We start from the raw sequence: 25170 nt of genomic DNA, 5'->3' as shown, positions 1-25170 counted from the left end.
CAGGACAAACCAAAAGTAATTAAACAAAAATGAATATTATCAACAACAGTATCAATATTAGTTATAATTTCAGCATAGCACTGATTAAAAATCCCTCATTGACATTATCATTAGACATTTATAAAAAATAATAAAAAAGAACAATAGCGTCACAGTGGCTTACACTTGCATCGCGTCTTATAAAATGACAACACACTGTGTCCAATGTTTTCACAAAGATAAAATAAGTCATATTTTTGGTTCGTTTAATAGTTAAAACAAATTTACATTATTGCAATCAGTTGGTAAAACATTGTCCTCTAGAATTCTAAAAGCTTTTTTTTTTTTTTAAATCTACTATGCTAGCATGTCAGCAGACTGGGGTAGATCCTGCTGAAATCCTATGTATTGAATGAATACTGAATCGTTTTGAATCTGAAAAATATCGTTTTTGAATTGAGAATCGAATCGGAAAAATCGAGATATTATCGAATCGTGACCCCAAGAATTGATATTGAATCGAATCGTGTAACACCCAACGATTCACAGCCCTAATGTTTAGCTTTGCTGGCTTCATCTTTTCTGCGTGATGGTAGCTAATCAGGTAGCTTCGGTGAGCTTCCCTTTGACACGACAAACCTTGGCTCAGTCTGTTTTGGCTTCGAACACTCGAGATGAACGTGGCGCCCTTTTTTAACTCCACAACAGAGGTTATGTTATCGCCAGGTATGTTTGTCTGTTTGTTAGCAATATAACTTAAAACTTTTTGAACAGATTACAAAAAACGAAAACACTTCCTTTATATCAGGGGTCGGCAACCTTTACCACTCAAGGAGCCATTTTCACCCGTTTCACAAAATAAAATAAAAAATGGGAGCCTCAAAACTCTTGAAATTTAAAATGAAATAACACTGCATGCAGTTTTTTTTTTTTTTGCTTTGTGCTATGTATAAACCAGGGGTCTCAGACACGCGGCCCGCACCTTAATGAGAATATTTAATGTTAGTGCGGCCCGCGAGTTGTACATGAATGCCGCTTGACAGCATTACACTTATGCTGAAGAGGTTCATTTAGCCTACTGACGTGTATTTATAAATAAAAGCATCACACTTACCAACCCTACCATATTTTCCGGAGGTTCCCAAATTCTCAAATTATCTATTCTTGCGAATATCTGATAATATTCATTCAAACAACAATAATAATGGAGTGCTATGAAAGAGCTGCCTTTAACGCCCTCTACAACAAGCACAAACAGCTTACCCGCCCAGTTACATGTTGTATGTGCCTCCTGCAGACGCACGCTCATTGCTGCAAGACATAGTTGTTCGACAGCCTTACAGATCACACTGAGGGCTGTAATTTAAACAACTTTAACACTCTTACTAATATGCACCACACTGTGAACCCGCACCAAACAAGTATGACAAACACAATTCGGGAGAACATCCGCACTGTAAGACAACATAAACACAACAGTACAGATACCCAGAATCCCATGTGTCCCTGACTATTCCTGGCTACATTATACACACTTGATAGCACCAACCCCCCCTCCGTGTGTCGGTTGAGGTGGGCAGGTTTGGTGCTAGCGGGTGTGTATAATGTAGCCAGGAATAGTCAGGGACGCATAGGATTCTGGGTATTTGTACGGTTGTGTTTATGTTGTCTTACAGTGCAAATGTTCTCCCGAAATGTGTTGGTCATACTTGTTTGGTGTGGGTTCAGAGTGTGGTGCATATTAGTAAGAGTGATAAAGTTGTTTATATTACAACCCTCAGTGTAACCTGTATGGCTGTTGAACAAGTATGCCTTGCAGGTATGTGCGTGAGTTGACAAGAGCTGTGTATAACATGCGACCGGCCGACAAGCAGATAGCATTGTGTAAAAGCGGGCGCGACGACACGTTAAAGAGGAAGTTAAAAGCATTGCCATCACGGCACGCACTCAATGTTGTCCTCGGGTGATTCCTGGGAGAGGCACCAAACTCCGGAAACCTCCCGAAATAATCGGGGGGGTCGTTGATTATGCAGCTGAGCCACATCAGAGTGACCAAAGAGCCACATGTGGCTCCGGAGCCGCAGGTTGCCGACCCTTGCTCTATATACTACGAAGTGGAACAAACTTCACTTTTTTCCTCTCTTTTGCTCTACGCCCAACATTGTGGACCCACACTGCGCAGAGGATTTTAGGATACGCAGTTTATCGATATGTATGGAGAGTGTTTTGCATTTTTTTCCCACCATGCATCAAATGGCTTCAAATGGGTATAATTTTGAATTATATATAGTGGATCTGTAGGATCACTGCCTTCTTTCTCCCAATGCAAGAATTGTTGTTTCTTCTGATATTTATCTCTCCCACAGGGTCAAAGATGGTTGGCTGGCAGCTATGCTCCAATGCTTCCTACCCCCTAACTACTGGGGGCATCTCCCTACTCCCCTTTGGTCCCAACCACCTGTCCCTCAGGCTGCTGAAGCTGGACAGAGGTCTCCATTACTACTTGCTTGAGGCCGCCTTCTCAATGCTTCCAATGGTACTAGAAACCTGGTATATCATAGTGTTTGCATCTCTTTCTATAAGTGTCAAATTCTCAAATGTCAATGTCTGTAGACTCAGGAAGACACCTGGCTTCCCAGAGAGGCATCCATCCACCTACTCCTGGCTACCCCAAAGTCCTCTATCCCTAGGGACATGTCGCTTGATCTTGCCTTTAATCCTCGCAGATTCCTAGTCAGAGTATCTCATCCACTGAAAAGTATCCTCATGCAAGGTTAGTGTAACTAACTGGCTATGACAATATTTGCTTGGCTGCTGTTGTGATGATGGTGATGCTTTTTTTTGTCAGGCCAATTTGAACAAGAGAGGAGTTTAAAGACTGCAAAGCTCGAGCTGATAATTGATGGCGTTCATTATTATATGATGGTAAGTTCCTTGTCACAATATTTTGATGGGATAGGATATACTTTTCTTATCCCATAATGGGGAAATTACGTTGTTGCAGTACAGATTTTTATAAACATATTACATTATATATAAAAGTTAATGGAAAAAAAACATTGTGATAAATACTACATATTGAGCACTGATATGTATAGATAAAAAAACAACAACAAAAAAACACTATCAGGGTCACTCCTCAATAGGGATGGGTGCCTTTCACATTTGAATCGATACAATACCAAATCCTGGTACAAAAGAATCAATACTGATACCAATTTTATATATACATTGACTATATTAACTGTCCATTTGTATAATGACAAAATCAATTTTTAATTTAACATTTAACAGTGAGCTGATAATGATAACTGCACCGTTCAGTTGTTATATCTTGATTTCCTACACTTCTGCATCATTTGCAACTATTATATAATAGACTTTGCATGCAGTTGCAATTTTTAAGATGTTAGATAGCAAAAGCGTATTAATCTGTTGTTTCGACATTATTCTTTCTGAGAAAATAATCCGAAATTATAAATCTATAAATAGTTCTAAACATACTCCAGCTAATAAACTTATAATAAAACATGCTTTTATTTCGTGAAAGTAGAATTTTGCGGCTGTATTTGACACACTCTGCTGCTACATTCCTGCAGTGTTTACATTGCACACACCGGAAAGCGCCATAAACTAAAGGAAATACACAGAACTACAAAAGAAAACAAACTTATTACCCTCGTTTTGCGAAAATCTTCATTAACTTTCGACCAACAATCCCGCAGAAATTAGGCCTTGTGTGAAGTATGTCAACGATTCATAATCACTGTATGTATCATTCTGTATTATACTAACTGATCTTTCTCTTTTGTAACATAAGTGAATATATGTATCTTTGCACATGTTTCCCCATATTTCAGCACAATATCTCAAACATGGTAACACTGGCGAGCAGTAGACAATATTGAGTGATTATTGATCACCAACATATTTTGCTTTATAAATGTTTTATGTATTTCTTGACACTTTTTGTTGTATATTTGTTATATAACGCAACGCGACATAACGTAACATAACATAACATAACATAACACGTTATATTACGCAAGCGGCATAACGTAACGCGGCATAACGTAATATAACGTAACGTAACGCGACACAAAGTAATATACGTAAAATAACGTAACGCGACATTGCGTAACGCGACAACATAACGCGATATAACGTAACGCGACATAACGTAACGCGACATAACATAATGCAACATAAAGCGACATACTATAATGCGACATGACATAGCGCAACATAACATTACACGACATAACGTGATACACATAAAATAACGTAATGCACCTCGACATAACGTAAAATAAGATAACATAGTAATGTTATAATGTGGCATAACGTAACGCGACATAAAATAACACAACACAATGTAATATACGTAAAATAACGTAACGCAACATAACGTAACGCAAAGCATGCAGCGCGACGCAATGCGACTTAACATAACGTAATATAACAGTTTAGTACAACATAACGTAATATATCCATCCATCCATCCATTTTCTACCGCTTATTCCGTTTCGGGGTCGCGGGGGGCGCTGGCGCCTATCTCAGCTACAATCGGGCGGAAGGCAGGGTACACCCTGGACAAGTCGCCACCTCATCGCAGGGCCAACACAGATAGACAGACAACATTCACACTCACATTCACACACTAGGGCCAATTTAGTGTTGCCAATCAACCTATCCCCAGGTGCATGTCTTTGGAAGTGGGAGGAAGCCGGAGTACCCGGAGGGAACCCACGCATTCACGGGGAGAACATGCAAACTCCACACAGAAAGATCCCGAGCCTGGATTTGAACCCAGGACTGCAGGAACTTCGTATTGTGAGGCAGATGCACTAACCCCTCTGCCACCGTAATGTAACATAACGTAATATAACATAACGTAATATAACATAATGTAATATAACATAACGTAATATAACAACGTAATAATAACATAACGTAATATAACTTAACGCAACATAACGTGATACAACATAACATAATACAACATAAAGTAATACAATGTAACGTAATACAATGTAACGTAATACAACATAACGTAGTATAACAATGTGACGTAATGTAACGAGACATAACGTAACGAGACATAACATAACGCGACATAACGTAACGCAACATAACGTTTCTATATTCACTTTCTCATCTTTGAGTACACCCAGAGTTTGGTTTATTTACATCATTCAATGTTGGTCCATTTGTATTTGTGTTTGACTTTCTCTTCTGCTGCTACCAAATAGCATTTTTTAGTTTTACTCAAATTGAATGTCTGTTTTTGTCAACTAATCTTTTTAATGAATTTCTTCTGTTTTTATTTGTATTAACTTCTGTGTGTTCTCTTCGGAACAAAACGCAGATGTTGTGTCGTGTGTTTACCTGGCACAAGACTCTGTAATCTGTGACTCTTCAGTGTTACAGGCGAACTTTCACTTCCCATACTTTTCTTCTTAGCGGGTTGTGGGGTAAGCAATGTAAAATATTTCCACAGTTCTCACGTGTGAAGCAGCCATGCTGCACAACAGGGGATTTTTACATTTCCAAATACTAATAAGATAGCGCCGCAAACACATAGCATATTAGCTCAAAATTAGTAGCAACAATAGGGTCCTGTAGTCACGTGAGTGCCTTTTGACCAATCATTGAGGAGATCACCTGAAACCGAGTTGTAGTACATTTTTCCACCACTTGTGGCAGTCATGACAATATCAATCAATCAATCAATCAATCAATGTTGATTTATATAGCCCTAAATCACAAATGTCTCAAAGGACTGTACAAACCACTACGACTACGACATCCTCGGAAGAACCCACATAAGGGTAAGGAAAACTCACACCCAGTGGGCAAGGAGAACTCACACCCAGTGGGACGACAGTGACAATGATGACTATGAGAACCTTGGAGAGGACCTCATATGTGGGCAACCCCCCTACACCCCCCTCAAGGGACCGAAGGCAATGGATGTCGAGCGGGTCTAACATGATACTGTGAAAGTTCAATCCATAGTGGCTCCAACACAGCCGCGAGAGTTCAGTTCAAAGCGGATCCAAGACAACAGTGAGAGTCCCGTCCACAGGAAACCATCCCAAGCGGAGTCGGATCAGCATCGTAGTTTAGTTTAGTATAGTTTAGTTTATTAAGGATCCCCATTAGTCTACACCGCAGTGGAGACTATTCTTCCTGGGGTCCAGGCAAAAAACATCACACAACCACAGAACAAACGATTAAAATGCAGTACAACATGATCCAATAATAAATTGTCATAATACAAAAATAGCAACAACAAAGAACCAAAAAATACTAATAAATGTTGTCGTAGAGATGTCTCCAACCGATACACGGGCGAGCGGTCCATCCTGGGTCCCGACGAGCGGTCCATCCTGGGTCCCGACTCTGGACAGCCAGTATTTCATCCATGGTCATCGGACCGGACCCCCTCCACAAGGGACGGGGGGACAGAGGAGAAAAAGAAAAGAAGCGGCAGATCAACTGGTCTAAAAAGGAGGTCTATTTAAAGGCTAGAGTATACAAATGAGTTTTAAGGTGAGACTTAAATGCTTCTACTGAGGTGGCATCTCGAACTGTTACCAGGAGGGCATTCCAGAGTACTGGAGCCCGAACGAAAAACGCTCTATAGCCCGCAGACTTTTTCTGGGCTTTAGGAATCACTAATAAGCCGGAGTCCTTTGAACGCAGATTTCTCGCCGGGACTTATGGTACAATACAATCGGCAAGATACACATGGACATAAGAAGTTTGATTTCACTAAATTGGTGACAATATCTTAGTCCGTCAGTGTATTCGAATATATTTTCTCCACGGCAGGGCTTGGTGGACAAACAGACTGTCATGTCAGAACTGAGGACACGCTACCACTGTGAAGCCAAAATGGCAGCCAATGGAAATCCCATGATCCTCTCTGCCAACGTTACCCATGGACTGGGCAGGAAGATGAGCCTTTCTGCCGCAGTGAGGAATGTGTTCAAGGAACCTGCATCACTCTCAGGTACTGCCTTTATCATTATCGTATTTTACGGACTACAGAACGCACCCACCAAATGTTTGAATTTTATAAACAGCAGATAGAAAGATTCTGTAAATGTTTATTTACATACCTTTATTGTTTCCAAACGGTGCCTGTAAAGCGGCAATAAAACAGCTGATCAAACAAAACAGAAGTCATCATCATGGGCCCACTACCTGCGGAAGCTAGCTGTCCAATTAGCTAAACGGACTCAATAACTCCACGGTGACGTTTTGGGGAATTTACCAAACTGAAACAATATAAAAAGAATGCCATTGCAAGTTAAACATACTAACACAGACACTCGTAAACATGTTAGCATATTAGCTTACGCTAGCTTGTTTATATTACAATAGCACCTAGAAATATGCATGAAAACACTCCTAAAAACATCCCAAATGGGAGGATTTGATAGATATAAACAGTTTTTGTTACATTTTTAAACTTACAAAAATTGCTTGGAGTGATGAAAGAAGAATCCATAAGAGTACAAAGGCTATAGCCGGCTAGAAGAATGAACAGCATTTCTACTTCTGCTTGAAAGCACTAACTGGAAGGACACTGCAGAATCTGCACTGTGCAAACTCGTCCCAAAAAATGGAGGGAGCCATTGCACAAACAATAACGCACCTTTTCAGTGTATTTGTTTTTGAAAACTATCAGCAAAGAAAAATCCATAAATTAGCCGCACTGTTTTATAAGCTGCAGGGTTCAAAGTGTAGGAAAAAAGCAAAGGCTTATAGTGCAGAATTTTCGAGTATTGTTGATTCAACAGTTTTATAGTCACAAAGGTGTTTCATTTGGGAATAGATTTATACAGTAAGTGACATGTGTCTGCAGTGGTCTTGGAGCGCAGGAGGGACATCCACAGCAAGCAGTACTCCGTGGAGGCGGAGCTTCTGCTACCTGGTGTGGTCGGCAGCAGGATGCTCGGGCTAGTGGAGCACAAAGAAGCACGGTGGAGTTCTGCTTTTCGCCTCAAATATGGTCTGGGAGGTCAGTTTTTTTACCAAGTCGAATTCATCTTTTCAAATCTATAGACCAGGGGTCTCAAACATATGGCCCGCGGGCCAATAGCGGCCCGCGAGACGTTACTATCCGGCCCGCGCTTTGATATGACAATTTATGTTGGTGCGGCCCGCAAGTTTAATATGAACGGCGCTTGACAGGTCATGCTTGCCAACGTCCGCAATTTTCCCGGGAGACCCCTGAATTTCAGGGCAACAATTCTCTCGAAGCCCCTGTCAATTTTTACCAGATCAACAATATTCAGGGAGTGCCATAATGGCACTGCCTTTAGCGCCCCCTACATCCTGAACTGGCAGCGTGCAAGCCCAGTTGTATGTTGCATCTGGCCATGTGAGACGCAAGTGTGTTATTGCAAGAAATATTTGATCAACAGCTACACACGTCACACTGACGGTGGACGTAAAAACACTTTTAACACTGTTACAAATATGTGCCAGATTGTGAACCCACACCAAACAAGAATGACAAACACATACCGGGAGAACATCCGCATCATAACACAACATAAACAAACCATTACAATTACCCAGAATCCCATGCAGACCTCCCACGCCCCCACTCTCCCTACTTGCGTCGGCTGAGGTGTTGTATATTGTAGCTCTGCAAGGTATTCTGGGTATTTGCTCTCTTGTGTTTAAGTTGTGTTAGGGTGCGGATATTCTCCCAAAAAGGGTCTGTCATTCTTGTTTGGTGTGGGTTCACAGTGTGGCGCATATTTGTAACAGTGTTAAAGTTGTTTATACAGCCACCCTCAGTGTGACCTGTATGGCTGTTGAACAAGTACGTCTTGCAGCCACTGACGTTGTTCTGCCCAAGTCTCGCACAACATGTTACAGAGCCGGCACATTGGTTGTGTGATATAAAAGCGTGCGCAATGACATGTAGTGGAGCAGTAGTCTTCTTTTGGGAGGTACCTGGAGGTACTTGAAGGGACAAAAGAGATTTATCAAAAACATTCTAAAAAACATCAGCAATTCATAAATCCTTTATACATACAGTATGTTTATTGAATAATACTTCAATGAAGTATGAAAGTAAGTTCATAAACTGCGGAAAAATAATACAACAATCCAACATTCATTGTTGACGGACAGACTTTTTGTGGACATGTTCCATAGATATTGATGTTAAAGATTTCTTTTTTTGTGAAGAAATGTTTAGAATTAAGTTCATGAATCCAGATGGATCTCTATTACAATCCCCAAAGAGGGCACTTTAAGTTGATTACTTCTATGTGTAGAAATCTTTATTTATAATTGAATCACTTGTTTATTTTTCAACAAGTTTTTAGTTATTTTTTTTTTTATTTTCCAAATAGTTCAAGAAAGAACACTACAAATGAGCAATATTTTGCACTGTTATACAATTTAATAAATCAGAAACTGATGACATAGTGCTGTATTTTACTTCTTTATCTCTTTTTTTCAACCAAAAATGCTTTGATCTCATTAGGGGGTACTTGAATTAAAAAAATGTTCACAGGGGGTACATCACTGAAAAAAGGTTGAGAACACCTGTTGTAGAGGACGTTAAAGGCAGTGCAGTCACGGCAGCCCTTAATAACGTCGGCCAGGTGAAAATTGGGAAAAATTCGGGAGAATGGTTGCACCGGTAGATTGTCGGGAGGTGCACTGAAATTCAGGAGTCTCCCGGAAAAATCATGAGGATTGGCAAGTATGTTGCTAGGGCGGCAAAGCCATTCATAGAAGGTGAATGAATTCATTAAAAAGTACATGTTAGATTTTTTAAGAAATCTTTTTTTGCGGCCCAGCCTCATCTAGTTTCTGCACCCAGTGGTCCCCTGGTAAATTGAGTTTGAGACCCCTGCTATAGACCTACTGTCTTTTAAGAATGACCAAGTTTTCGTAGTTATAAAAAACAAAACCATTGAAGTTGTCACAGAATACAATGATTTGCAAATCCTTTTCAACCTATATTTAATTGAATAGACTTCAAAAACAAGATACTTAATGTTTGAACTAGTAATTTTTTTATTTTTTGCAAATATTAGCTCATTTGGAATTTGATGCCTGAAACATGTTTCAAAAAAGCTGGCACAAGTGGCAAAAAAGATGGAGAAAGTTGAACAGGCTAATTGGGAAAAGGTGGGCGCTATGATTTGGTATAAAAGCAGCTTTCATGAAATGCTTAGTCATTCACAAACAAAGATGGGGCGAGGGTCACCACTTTGTGAACAAATGCGTGAGCAAATTGTGAAACATTTTAAGAAAAACATTTCTCAATGATCTATTGCAAGGAATTTTGGGATATCACCATCTTCAGTCCGTAATATCATCAAAGGTTCAGAAAATCTGGAGAAATCACTGCATGCATGCTTGTGACTCCCGATCCCTCAGGCGGTTCTGCATAAAATACCGACATCCGTGTGTAAAGGATATATCACCACATTGGCTCAGGAACACTTCAGAAAACCACTCAGTAAATCCAGTTTGTCACTACATCTGTAAGTGCAAGTTAAAACTCTACTATGCAAATGCAAATCCATTTATCAACAACACCCAGAAACGCCACAGACTTTGCTGGGCCCAAGCTCATTTAAGATGGACTGATGCAAAGTGGAAAAGTGTTCTGTGGTCTGACGAGTCCACATTTCAAATTGATTTTGGAGACTGGACGTTGTGTCCTCTGGACCAAAGAGGAAAAGAACCATCTGTACTGTTTTAGGCGCAAAGTTCAAAAGCCAGCATCTGTGATGGTATGGGGGTGTATTAGTGCCCAAGGCATGGGTAACTTACACATCTGTGAAGGCACTATTAATGCTGAAAGGTACATACAGGTTTTGGAGCAACATATGTTGCCATTCAAGCAGCGTTACAACAACGTGGCTTCGTAGGATAAGTGTGCGGGTACTAGACTGGCCTGCCTGTAGTCCAGACCTGTCTCCCATTGAAAATGTGTGGCGCATTATCAAGCGTAAAATACGGAGACCCATTAATGTTGAACAACTTAAGCTGTACATCAAGCAATAATGGGAAAGAATTCCACTTGAAAAGCTTAAAAAATTGGTCTTCTCAGTTCCCAAACGTCTACTGAGTGTTGTTAAAAGGAAAGACCATGTAACACAGTGGTAAAAATGCCCCTGTGCCAACTTTTTTGCAATGTGTTGCTGCCATTAAATTCTATCCATCCATCCATTTCCTACCGCTTATTTATTCCTTTTGGGGTTGCGGGGGGCACTGGTGGCCATCTCAGCTACAATCGAGCGGAAGGCGGTATACACCCTGGACAAGTCGCCACCTCATCGCAGGGCCAAGCCCTTAAATTCTAAGTTAATGATTTTTTGAAAAAAAAAAATTTCTCAGTTCGAACATTAAACATCTTTGCGGTGTATTGAAATGGAATATAAGTTGAAAAGGATTTGCAAATCATTGTATTCTGTTTTTATTTATGATTTACACAACGTGCCAACTTCACTGGTTTTGGGTTTTGTAGTTTAGCCATCGTCAGACTATCTTTGACTGTGCAGGTGATTCCCGGCATCTGCGTCAAGAGTGCCACACGTCTCAGAGTGTGAGGAGAGAGAGGAACACTAACCTCACCTACACAATGCGAGCTGATCATGAGTTCTACTGTTCACACACGCCCCCTATCAACCACAAAGTAACTGCACCCATGTCTTCTGTCATTTTATTTTACTTTTTTTACTGCCTTTTTTTTCCTTTTTGCTCATCTGCGCTTGTGTTCTTGTCAGGTCCACCTCAGACACGAGGAAAGCCCCATCCATGTTAGATCTTCTGTGGACATGAGCTACGGCAAACATTGGGACGAGATGAACAACAAACGCACGCTCTTCCTAAGCCAGTTCTTCAAAAACCAGTCAACACACAATCACACCAGCTACACACTGGAGGTAATGTGGATCTTTCATTTATTACCAAGCTAAAACAACAGTGCTACCTCAACTTAAGTGTTCCCCACCTCAAGAGTGTTTTGAGATCGGAATTATCGCTCGGGTAATTATTAGGCTTTAAGTTGTAACCAATCATTTAAAGGGGAACATTATCACCAGACCTATGTAAGCGTCAATATATACCTTGATGTTGCAGAAAAAAGACCATATGTTTTTTTAACCGATTTCCGAACTCTAAAAGGATGAATTTGGCGATTTAAACACCTTTAAATTGTTTGCTGTCGCAGCGATGACCTTTCACCCGTGACGTCACAATGGGAAGCAATCCACCATTTTCTCAAACACATTACACACACAAGTCAAATCAGCTCTGTTGTTTTCCGTTTTTTCGACTGTTTTCCGTACCTTGGGGACATTATGCCTCGTCGGTGTGTTGTCGGAGGGTGTAACAACACGAACAGGGACGGATTCAAGTTGTCTTACGTGGAGTGTGCATCGATTAGCACGGCATGCTAATCGATACTAACATGGCAGAAATGGCAAGAATGTGTGGATATCCTGCGACACTTAGAGCAGATGCATTTCCAACAATAAAGTCAACGAAATCTAAAAGGTGAGTTTTGTTGATGTTATTGACTTATGTGCTAATCAGACATATTTAGTCACGGCATGACTACAACCAGCCTTTCCCTCCACCCGCATTTAATGCCAATCAAACACATACCAATCGGCGGATTCAAGTTGCACCAGTGGTCAAAAAATGCGAAAGTCCCTCGTTTGTTCTGCCCACTTAACCGACGCTAGCGATGCTACGACAGAGATGGCACAGAGATGTGTGGATATCCTGCGACACTCAGAGCAGATGCATTTCCAACGATAAGGTCAACAAAATCACTAAGGTGAGTTTTGTTGATGTTATTGACTTAAGTGCTAATCAGACATATCTGTGCACGGCATGACTGCCAGCTAATCGATGCTAACATGCTATTTATGCTAGCCTTATGTACATTTGTAGCTATATTTGCATCCAGCCTTTCCGTCCACCCACATTTAATGCCAAACAAAGACTTACCAATCGACGGATTTAAGTTGCTCCAGTGGTCAAAAGATGCAATCGTTGGTTAGAAGGCGATCGCCGAATAGCTTCAATAGCTATTCGTTTAATAGCTTCAGTTTCTTCTTCAATTTCGTTTTCGCTATCTGCCTCCACACTCCAACCATCCGTTTCAATACATGCGTAATCTGTTGAATCGCTTAAACCGCTAAAATCCGAGTCTGAATCCGAGCTAATGTCGCTATTGCTTGCTGTTCTATCCGCCATGTTTGTCTGTATTGGCATCATTATGTGACGTCACAGGAAAATAGACGGGTAGATTTACAGATAGCGAAAATCAGGGACTTTAAAGCCTTTTTTTGGGATATTCCATGATGGCTAAAATTTTGAAAAAAACTCAAAAAATAAAATAAGCCACTGGGAACTGATTTTTATAGGTTTTAACCCTTCTGAAATTGTGATAATGTTCCCCTTTAAGTTACAAGCATCCCAGTCCTTATTTGGTGTTTTTGATTGATTGATTGAAACTTTTATTAGTAGATTGCACAGTACAGTACAAATTCCGTACAATTGACCACTAAATGGTAACACCCGAATACTGTACGTTTTTCAACTTTTTTAAGTCGGGGTCCACGTTAATCAATTCATGGTAATACGTAGCAAATGTCACACTGAGCTAGGTTTGTACGGTATACCGGTACTAATAAAGTACCACGGTGCTAATTAATTAAAAAAGGTATACTGCATTTGAAAAAATATTTACTTTTTATTCACATGATACACGCAGCGGTGACAATGCTGGCATACAAGCTGCGGCTAACAATAAAGATGGAGCTATAAAGACTGAAGCGCCACTCTTTAAGTGGTGCTTTAATACATAGCTAGCTACCTCTTAGTGTTTTAGCTACTTCTAGACCATGAATCCTCGCCTACATGGCGATAAATAAAGTGCGTTTATAAGTATCATCCCTGCAAGACAATGACACACGGTAGGAGGATACAATAGCTAACCGCTAACACCTCCTCGTAATGTTTTATACACCGTATTTTTCGGATTATAAGTCGCATTTTTTTCATAGTTTAGTGCGATTTATAGTCAGGAGCAACTTATGTGTGAAATTATTAACACATTACCATAAAATATTAAATAATATGATTTATCTCATTCGTGGAAGAGACAAAGAAAATGTCAGCAATCGTCACACACACTTTAGCAATCGTCTCACACACACGTCAACCAATAAGAATTCGGCGGGGGAGGGCCATGGCAGAAGTGCATGGGATGCTAACTGCTATATGCTATACACTACTGCCGTAGCTATTAAAATGGATCATTTCAACGTTGGCGGTAACTTATAAAAACTGAGAAGGGCTGAACAAAAATGGCACCGAAAAGGAAATCATGTTGTGGCGATCTCCGACCTCGATCCTCTGTTCCTTTGCAGGAAACACCACACCTTGGCTCTGTGGGTTACAATTTTTTATTATTTTTACAACAGTTTATATCGTTCAGAGTTCCTTTCCAGCTTTTCAGCTTCTGTCTCTTCACGCTCAACAGCGGGCTCCTCCGTCTGGCTCTCACTCCCCTGTTTGCCAGCCCCGCTCATGGTTTCCAACGCTGCTGATAAAGGAAACAGGTGATTAGATAACTCGTCCCAGCTGAGGTATCTGCTCACCTGATTGCTGCTTCACGACCGGCTGCCGCACATGCTCCGCCCGCAGGGGACGCTTAGGACACGACCCTCTCCACATGCCTCCACCGCCCGATTCAGGCCGGGCAGTCGTCCGGCCGCGGCCACTGCCCAGCCCCCTCCCCTGGGCGAGAGAGGAAGTCGGCCACAGCCATCTGACTCCCCGGCCTGTGGACCACCCGGAAGTTATAAGGCTGTAGCGCAAGGTACCACCGGGTGATCCTCGCGCTAATATCCCTCATGCGGTGGAGCCACTGGAGCGGTTTGTGGTCCGAATAGAGGCTGAAGGCGCGTCCCAACAGGTAGTAACGGAGGGCCCCCACCGCCCACCGGATGGCGAGGCACTCCCTCTCCACCGTGCTGTACCTCGCCTCCCGGTCCGACAGCTTACGGCTGAGATATAATACGGGGCGGTCGACACCCCCCACCTGCTGGGAAAGTACCGCCCCCAGCCCCCGACTCGACGTGTCCGCCTGCAGACAGAATGGGATGTCAAAATTAGGCATGTGCAGCACCGGCTCCTCAGAAAGTGCATTTTTTACCTTCTCAAATCCCTGCTAGCACTGCTCCGTCCACTGGACCAGTTCGGGAGCACCCTTTCGGGTGAGGTCAGTTAATGGACCAGTCCAATCCGCGAACCGCGGAATGAACCTCCGGTAGTACCCTGCCAGTCCCAAGAACTGCCTCACCTCTTTTTTTGTCTTGGGAGGTGGACAGGCTGCGATCGACGCCGTTTCGTCCACCTGCGGCCGCACCTGCCCCCCCCCTCCCCCCCCAAGTGGTACCCCAGATACTGTACCTCCCTCTGTCCAACCGCGCACTTCGCCGGGTTGGCAGTGAGCCCCGCCCGCCTCAGGGACTCGAGCACCGCCCCCACCAGCCGCATGTGTTGTTCCCAGCTGTCACTCTGGATGATGACATCATCCAAGTACGCAGCTGCGTATGCAGCATGGGGCCGCAGCGCCCGGTCCATGAGACGCTGAAACGTGGCAGGCGCACCGAACAAGCCGAACGGAAGTGTTACGAACTGGTACAAACCGTCCGGAGTGGAGAAGGCCGTTTTTTCCCTGGACTCTGGTGATAAGGGAATCTGCCAGTAGCCCTTGGTTAAATCCAGCGTGGTGAAAAAATTTGCAGTGCCCAGCCGATCTAGGAGCTCGTCAACCCGGGGCATTGGGTATGCGTCAAAACGTGACTGATCATTCACCCTGCGGTAATCTACACAGAAACGCACGGTCCCATCCTTTTTCCCTACCAAAACAATGGTACTACACCATGCGCTGTGAGATTCTTCTATCACTCCCATTTCAAGCATTTTTTTAAATTCCTCTCTCACAACTTTACGCTTGTGTTCGAGGAGCCTGTATGGCCTAGACCGCACCGTAATCCCCGGGCTAGTCTCAATGTGGTGTTGGATGAGATTCGTGCGGCCAGGCCGTGATGAGAACACGTCAGAAAAGCGCCGCTGTAACTCAGCTACCTCCGCCCGCTGTGCCAATGTGAGCTGGTTGTCACAGGAAAGCGGAGAGGTGGGTCCAGAGTGCGGGACCTCTGGCCCCAACTCCTCTTCCTCCTTCACCACAGTCGCCATGGAAACAGGCTCCGCCTGTCTCCATGTCTTCAGCAGATTTATATGATATAATTGTGTGTCCGCCCCGACGGTCCGAGCGCCGAACCTCATAATCCACATCACTCACTTGCCGCGTGACCTCAAAGGGTCCTTGCCACTTTGCAAGTAATTTAGAGCTTGAAGTTGGGAGCCATACAAGCACTTTTTCTCCCGGTGTGAATTTACGCAGTTGAGTCCCCTTGTTGTACGTGCGGCGCTGACGCTCTTGGGCACGGAGCAAATTCTCGCGTGACAAGTGCCCCACCTGGTGGAGTTTTGCTCGCATGTCAAGGACGTATTGTATTTCATTTTTGCTGGAGCTTGGACTCTCCTCCCAGCTTTGTTTAATAACGTCCAAGACTCCGCGAGGCCTCTGGCCATACAATAACTCAAACGGTGCAAAACCAAGTGAACCCTGAGGTACCTCCCGCATCGCGAACATGAGGGGATCCAACCATTTATCCCAGGGGTGCCCACACTTTTTCTGCAGGCGAGCTACTTTTCAATTGACCAACTCGAAGGGATCTACCTAATTTATATATATCATTTATATTTATTTATTTATGAAAGAGACATTTTTGTAAACAAGTTAAATGTGTTTAATGATAATACAAGCATGTGTAACACATATAGATGTCTTTCTTTCACAAAGACAAGAATATAAGTTGGTGTATTACCTGATTCTGATGACTTGCATTGATTGGAATCAGACAGTAATGATGATAACGCCCACATTTTCAAATGGAGGAGAAAAAAGTTGTCCTTTCTGTACAATACCACATGAAAGTGGTTGGTTTTTGGCATCTAATTCATCCAGCTTCCATACACTTTACAAGAAAAACATTGGCGGCAAATTCCGTAGCTTGCTTGATTGACATTCACGGCACCCGAGGGTCTTGTGAGATGACGCTGGCTGCTGCCAGTTCATTATTATGAAAAAAAGACAGAGAGGAAGGCGAGAAACACTTTTTATTACAACAGACTTTCGCGCCGTCCCTTCCGTCAAAACTCTAAAGGCCGACTGCACATTTCCTATCTTCACAATAAAAGCCCTGCTTCATGCTGCCTGCGCTAACAAAATAAGAGTCTCGGAAAGCTGGCGTGCACAAGTGAGGGATCGCTTTCTGAGGGATCGCTTGTGCACGCCAGTTTTCCGAGACTCTGTATGTAGTTAGCGCAGGCAGCATGAAGCAGGGCTTTTATTGTGAAGATAGGAAATGTGCAGTCCTCCTTTAGAGTTTTGACGGAAGGTACGGCGCGAGAGTCTGTTGAAATAAAAAGTGTTTCTCGCCTTCCTCTCGGTCATATTTTAATAATAATGATCTTGCAGCAGCCAGCGTCATCTCACAAGACCCTCCGGTACCGTGAATGTCATTTAAGTGACGTCTTGGTGAAGATTGATGATCACTCATTTTTAGGTCTATTTTTTTTAAAAGCCTGGCTGGAGATCGACTGACACACCCCCCGCGGTCGACTGGTAGCTCGCGATCGACGTAATGGGCACCCCTGATATATCCCAATTTTGTTTGTCCTCGTGAATAAACTTACGGATCATTGTTTTCAGTGTTTTATTCAGCCGCTCCACCAGCCCATCAGTTTGCGGATGATACACACTGGTGCGGATCAATTTTATCCCCAATAATCCGTACAGTTCTTTTATTGTGCGCGACATAAAGGACGTGCCCTGGTCGGTTAGGATCTCTTTCGGGATCCCAACCCGGGAAATGACCTTGAACAGTGCTTGCGCAACACTTTTGGCAGAAATTGAGCGCAGCGGCACTGCCTCGGGATAGCGCGTTGCGTTACCCACTAGGACTAAAACAAAGCGATATCCCTGTGTGCTCGGGTGAAATGGTCCGATGAGGTCCATGCCAATTCTCTCGAAGGGGACCTCTATGAGGGGTAATGGGCGTAATGGTGCCTTTGGGGTGGCCGCTGGATTCACCAGCTGGCAGTCCGGGCAGATGGCGCACCAGCGGCGCACATCCGCCTGGACAATAGAAACGCACCATGACCCGATTAAGTGTCTTGTTATACCCCATATGTCCAGCCATCGGGTTTTCATGCCCCGCCTGGAAAACCATTTCCCGGTGGCGTTTTGGCACCAACAACTGGGTGCATTCCTCCCCTGTTTGCGTGTCACGGCCCACTCGGTACAGTCTATCCCTAATCACTGAAAAATGAGGGAATACCCGCGCTTTCCCCGGGCGCACCAGCTGACCGTCAATAAAGTCGACCTGGTCCCAGGCCTCGCGCAAGGTTTCATCACGGGACTGTTCGAGGGGAAAGTCCTCCGTAGGTGACCATCGAGGAGCCGGGGGGGGGGCCTCCCGCGAAGCCCCCGCCGGTTCCCGCTCGGCAGTCCCGGATGAAACCGCGTCGCCACTAAGAACAGCGCGAATATTCCCCTCTCCTAATGTCCGTGAACGCACCCAAACACATTGTGCCAATAAATCTCTGAATCCCGGCCAATTTGTCGCCAAAATTACGGGGTGCGAGAGGTGCGTACTTACAGCTACCTCGACTTTATGTTTTTGTTTGCCATATGCAATTTCCACTGGTACAATCGGATATTCGTGCACATCCCCATGAATACACCTGATTTTCACCCGTGTTGCTTGCCTCAAAACCCCGGGCCGAACCAGATTCTGGTGGATCAAGGACTGTTTACAGCCCGAATCCACCATCGCCCGGTATGTACCCCCTTGTAACCTACCGGTACACGGTACGTCTCTCCGTGATCGGGCGCAGGTGCTGGAGGCCCGACAACCCGTATCACCTGCCCCACCTCCATCAGGGAGCACTCCCTGCGCACGTGACCGGGCTGTCCGCACCCCCAACACACCGGGCCTGGCATTTGATTCGCACTCTGTGAGGGAAGCGCCGGCAGCTGCAACAAAAAAACACCAGATAGTTTGTGATTTTCCCGCGTCCCCCCTTTTGTGGTATGTGTGTGTGTGTGGGTGTGTGTATGTGCATTTTGCTTTCTGTCCGCCTGGGGAACCTGTCCGTGTTGCCCAGGCGACTTTGCTCTCTCCATCGCCCCCCATCGGGGCGAGCCGACGGCGGGGTGCTGCAGCGGGTTCCGTGGCCATCCTTGGCGTCGCCTCCCGCTGCACGGCCAGGTGTTCCTCCGCCAGTTTTACAGCTACCTTGACATCCGGGGGGCTGTGGTACCTGACCCAGGCTGCGGTCCTCGTCGGGATGGCCTCCAAGAATCGCTCCAGGACTATGGCCTCCAGCATCCCCGGGTCCTGACAATTTGGTTGGAGCCATCTCGTCGCTGCGTCTCTCAGCCGGTGCGCAAAGACGAATGGCCGGTCTTCTGGTTCCAGTCTCATCGCCCGGAACCTCCTTCTGTGGTCTTCCTTGCTGCTGCCGACCCGGTCTAAGATGGAATGTCGGAGGTTGGCGTATTGCATGCGGGCGGTTGCCGGGAGACTCAACACCGCCCGCTGCGCCTCCCCCACCAGGAGCGGCAGCAGCTTCGCGCCCCACTCCTCTTCCGGCCATCTGTTCGCCACCGCCGTTGCTTCGAACACGTCAAGGAAGGTTTGTGGATCCTCCCCCTCCACCATGCGCTTCATGGTTGAGGTTCCTCCTGTTGTCTCTGCCCTGTCCATCAAGGTTTTCAGCAGCTGCGCCTGCTGCTGACTTGCCGCTGACACTTGCGCCAGCGCTTGGCCAAGCGCTTCCAGCGGGGTTGGTGCCGACATTTTCTGTGGGTCCTTTTTTTTTTTTTTTAGTTGGGCGCCACTGTGGCGATCTCCGACCTCGATCCTCTGTTCCTTTGCAGGAAACACCACACCTTGGCTCTATAGGTTTTACAACAGTTTATATAGTTCAGAGTTCCTTTCCAGCTTTTCAGCTTCTGTCTCTTCACGCTCAACAGCGTCTGGCTCTCACTCCCCTGTTTGCCAGCCCCGCTCATGGTTTCCAACGCTGCTGATAAAGGAAACAGGTGATTAGTTAACTCGTCCCAGCTGAGGTATCTGCTCACCTGATTGCTGCTTCACGACCGGCTGCCGCACACGCTCCGCCCGCAGGGGACGCCTAGGACACGCCCCTCTCCACACATGTATTGCAGATTACAAGCTGGACGTAGTGAAATATGCAGAAGAAAACGACAAGACGAAGCGGCGCATACCTATGGAGTTGGCAGAGTTGTTTAGAAGGGCCATGTACTTCTCGCCTGTGTATCGGCTGGAGACATCTCTGCACTGCTGATCCGCCTCCGCTTGGGATGGTTTCTTGCTGGCTCCGCTCTGAACGGGACTCTCGCTGCTGTGTTGGATCCGCTTTGGACTGGACTCTTGCGACTGTGTTGGATCCATTATGGATTGAACTTTCACAGTATCATGTTGGACCCGCTCGACATCCATTGCTTTCCTCCTCTCCAAGGTTCTCATAGTCATCATTGTCACCGACGTCCCACTGGGTGTGAGTTTTCCTTGCCCTTATGTGGGCCTACCGAGGATGTCGTAGTGGTTTGTGCAGCCCTTTGAGACACTAGTGATTTAGGGCTATATAAGTAAACATTGATTGATTGATTGATTAGGGGTTACAAGATTGTTTGGTAAACGTACATTATAGTATGTTCTATATGTTATAGTTATTTGAATGACTCTTCCCATAATATGTTACGTTAACATACCAGGCACCTTCTCCGTTGGTTATTTATGCGTCATATAACGTACACTTATTTCACTACTCTTTAATTATTTAAAATTGCCTTTCTAATGTCCATTCTTGGTGTTGGATTTTATCAAATAAATTTCCCCCAAAAATGCGACTCATACTCCATAGCGACTTATACATGTTTTTTTCCTTCTTTATTATGCATTTTCGGGCGGTGGGACGTATACTCCGGAGCGACTTATGATCCGAAAAATACGGTACTTCTAAACCACAAATCCTTTTTTTTATAAGTATCATCACTGCAAGACAATGACTAGCTAAACATGCTTCAATACACACTTTAGGAGGATACAATAGCTAACAACTAACAGCAAGCTAGCCTTCCTGAATGTAAACAAAAGGGTAGGTCTACACAGATATCGATTGTAACAATATCAAGGACAAGAGCCATAACTTGTCGATACTACAATGATTACATCAATATTTTTTATCATCGCAAAATGTTTTTTTATTTTTCAAAACGTTGTATTGTGTTTATAGACTCAAGAAAATATGTCCCTGGACACATCAGCACTTTAAATATGACCAATGTATGACCCTATAACTACTTGGTATTGGATCGATACCCACATTTCTGGTATCCTCCAAAACTATCGTAAAGTATCAAAACAACAGAATAATAAGTGATCATTATGTTATAACTGAAGTGTGGTTGGTACATGCTAAAACAGAAAGTAAGCCAATATTAAAGCTCCACTTTCAGTTTTTCTTGATTTTGGCGGCGCTAGTGGACCAAAGCGGTAGTGTTTTGTCTGAAGGAAGACCACTTTTCCCATGAGGACCAGCGTGTAGTGTCGTAAATCATCAGAAACGGTCACGTACATACAAACTGACGATAATACCACAATGGTTTAGTATGACTAATATTTCGCCGGTAGGGGTGTAACGGTACGTGTATTTGTATCGAACCGTTTCGGTACGGGGGTTTCGGTTCGGCACGAGTTCGGAAGCAGAAGTCTTCACAAGCTGCTCTGCTTTCTGCCTCTGTCTCTGCCTCATTGTCCTACCCACACAACCATCTGATTGGTTACATACAAAGCCAATCAGCAGTGCGTATTCCGAGCGATGTAACAGCCAATCAGCAGTGCGTATTCAGACTTCAGAACGATGTAGTCAATGCTTTAGCGTCAAGCAGAGATTCGTCTAGCAGGGGAGGAGCGGACTTTACCCAAATAATAATAAACACTTCCCAGTCACAACCATTACAAACATCATTATGAGCCCATTGACCTTCTAGAAACTTAAACTGCAGCTCAGCTCGCTCACAGTATAGGCTTGAGATGAAGGCTAATTAGCTTTTAGCGTAATGTTAGCTCATTTTGCTGTGTGTGTGTGTGCACGTGCGTGTGTGTGTGTGCGTGCGTGTGTGCGTGTGCATGTTTTAGGGGCAGCAAAGCCTTGTCTGTCTGTTATTTCATTGAACTCCATTGTGTTTAGGGATGAATAGTCTCTCCTATTGCAATTGTACTATTTTTCAGCTATAGTTACATGAATCATTAGTAATGTAGCAGCCTAGTTTTGAATAGCAGGGTCCCTGCTTTCACATGTTGATAAAAATACAACATTTACATAATAAAAGTCAACTACAGGCTTCCCAAATGCTGTAATAAATTAAGCATGATGAGTTGACATTAAACAGTTTCAATGGAAACTGTTTAATGTTAAACTTTTTATATGTAGAAGAAAGGTTTTGTCATTTTATTTAATCAAAGCAACAACTTGAGGCAGTTTAATGTGGATTAACGTGGGCAGAATTATTATAGTGTTCCCAATGTTAAAAGGATAAAGCAATTGTTTACAAATTTGGTAAATAAATAACCCAAAAATGTATATTTTGTTGATTTCTTACTGTAATGAAAATGAACCGAACCGTGACCTCTGAACCGAGGTACGTACCGAACCGAAATTTTTGTGTACCGTTACACTCCTATTCGCCAGTAGAAACCTACATATTTTACTCCAACTTTATATTTGCGTTTTTCCTTCATCGCATTGTTTTTTTCTTTATACAGTACTTTTTTGAGTTTGTTGCATGCCTGGTCGTGTCAGCGTGGAACTGCGAACTATCACACTCGTGGCTATTTATTGCCACCACGCAGATTTCCAAAGGCTAACATTAACATTATCATTTTGATTTAAGCATCGAAAGGTACTTACTAGTAAAGCAAGGCAGCATCTGTCTGAAATCTCTCCTCGTCTTTGAGCTCACGTCTGCGAGTGAGAGCCGTGATCCTTGACTGTCCCTCTTTCTTTTTTTGTCTCCTCAGACAAAACTTTGTTTTATGTATCAACCCAAAAGTTATGCAAATATTTAATGAAAGTTGGAAAGTTACTTACACTTGGCCCTCATAATGTTGACAAAATAATAGAAGGGGAAATTACACTGCATATGTCAGCAGCCAAATTAGGAGCCTTTGTTTGCTTTTACTCACAGTGGGGCAAAAAAGTATTTAGTCAGCCACCGATTGTGCAAGTTCTCCCACTTAAAATGATGACAGAGGTCTGTAATTTTCATCTGTGGTTTCATCTGACCACATGACATTCTCCCAATCCTCTGCTGTATCATCCATGTATCCATTTTGGTATAAACTCAATTCGTCGTCTTTGGAAAAAGAAGAATACTGAGTGGCATCCCAAGAACACCATACCTACTGTAAAGCATGGGGGTGTTTTTCTGCTAAGGGATTGATCCGTGTTAAGGAAAGAATGAATGGGGCCATGTATCGTGAGTTTTTGAGCCAAAACCTCCTTCCATCAGTGAGAGCTTTGAATGGTTGACCAAATACTTATTTTCCACCATAATTTACAAATCAATTCTTAAAAATTTCTACAGTGTGAATTCCTGGATTTTTTTTTCACATTCTGTCTTTCACAGTTGAAGTGTACCTATGATGAAAATTACAGACCTCTGCCATCATTTTAAGTGGAAGAACTTGCACAATCGTTGGCTGACTAAATACTTTTTTGCCCCACTGTAATACTAAAATAGCATTTTTCTTGTATGTTCATCCTATTTATTGCCAGAATTCTTATTTGATTGCAATAATAAATGTATGCTAATGTATCATAAGATTTTTTGTTAAAATAAAGCCAATAATGACATATTTTGAAGTCCCGTTTATTTTGAAAAGTATCAAAATACTTCGAGACAACCCAACACTAAACATTAAAATCTGACCAAAATCTTATTTGCTAGCATTAGCTTATAGCTGGAGAGCGACATAACTTTGTTTTCCAAGCATGGAAAAGAACAAAGTTAGTGTGAAGGTGGACAGTGCTGAGAAAAGAAGTGGAGGATATTCATTGAATTAAAAAATAAATCCTGAAAAACATGACCGAGAATGTAGCCAACTTCGAGCGTATCACTGGTAGTCTACACCAGACTGAAGCAGATTAAGTCTACCATAAGACAAAAATGTTCAAATATCTAAATGGCGTATGTTTATCGATGAAAGTATGGAGAAGCTGCTGATGGTGTGTTTGACGGAGAAGCAGCTGGAGGGAGGGGCTGTAGAAGTCTATTCTCCAAGATAAATGCTGTACATTATTATTACATTATCTCATAAAACCACTGTAGTTGTTAGTCTATTGTATTATTTTATACAATATTTCTTATTTCTTAAGAGATGTTAAAATATTGAGGTTTTTTGGGGTGTTGGAACAAGCACTAATTACAAACCCCGTTTCCATATGAGTTGGGAAATTGTGTTAGACGTAAATATAAACGGAATACAAAGATTTGCAAATCATTTTTAACCAATATTCGGTTGAATATGCCAGAAAGACAACATATTTGATGTTCAAACTGATAAACATTTTTTTTTTTTGCAAATAATCATTAACTTTAGAATTTGATGCCAGCAACACGTGACAAAGAAGTTGGGGAAATGCGCCAATAAATACTGATAAAGTTGAGGAATGCTTACTAAACACTTATTTGGAACGTCCCACAGGTGTGCAGGCTAATTGGGGACAGGTTGGTGCCATGATTGGGTATAAAAACAGCTTCCCAAAAAATGCTCAGTCTTTCACAAGAAAGGATGGGGCGAGGTACACCCCTTTGTCCACAACTGCGTGAGCAAATAGTCAAACAGTTTAAGAACAACATTTCTCAAATTGTAAGAAATTTTGGAATTTTAACATCTACGGTCCATAATATCATCAAAAGGTTCAGAGAATCTGGAGGAATCATTACACGTAAGC

At 43.2% G+C, this 25170-nt stretch overlaps 1 protein-coding gene across 1 annotated transcript in view; it reads left to right on the top strand.

Annotated features, from left to right (window-relative positions):
- LOC133544917 (uncharacterized) overlaps positions 1-25170 on the top strand; it is a 133947-nt gene that overhangs the window by 9422 nt on the left and 99355 nt on the right. The window contains exons 4-10 of the mRNA XM_061890162.1: positions 2346-2515; positions 2593-2752; positions 2828-2904; positions 6817-6997; positions 7856-8011; positions 11532-11665; positions 11757-11915. Coding sequence (XP_061746146.1) covers positions 2346-2515; positions 2593-2752; positions 2828-2904; positions 6817-6997; positions 7856-8011; positions 11532-11665; positions 11757-11915 — 1037 coding nt within the window. The remainder of the gene's footprint in view (positions 1-2345; positions 2516-2592; positions 2753-2827; positions 2905-6816; positions 6998-7855; positions 8012-11531; positions 11666-11756; positions 11916-25170) is intronic.

The sequence above is a fragment of the Nerophis ophidion genome, linkage group LG28, assembly GCF_033978795.1.
Source record: "Nerophis ophidion isolate RoL-2023_Sa linkage group LG28, RoL_Noph_v1.0, whole genome shotgun sequence".
Lineage (NCBI taxonomy): Eukaryota > Metazoa > Chordata > Actinopteri > Syngnathiformes > Syngnathidae > Nerophis > Nerophis ophidion.
This window is presented reverse-complemented; position numbering and strand designations above follow the sequence as displayed.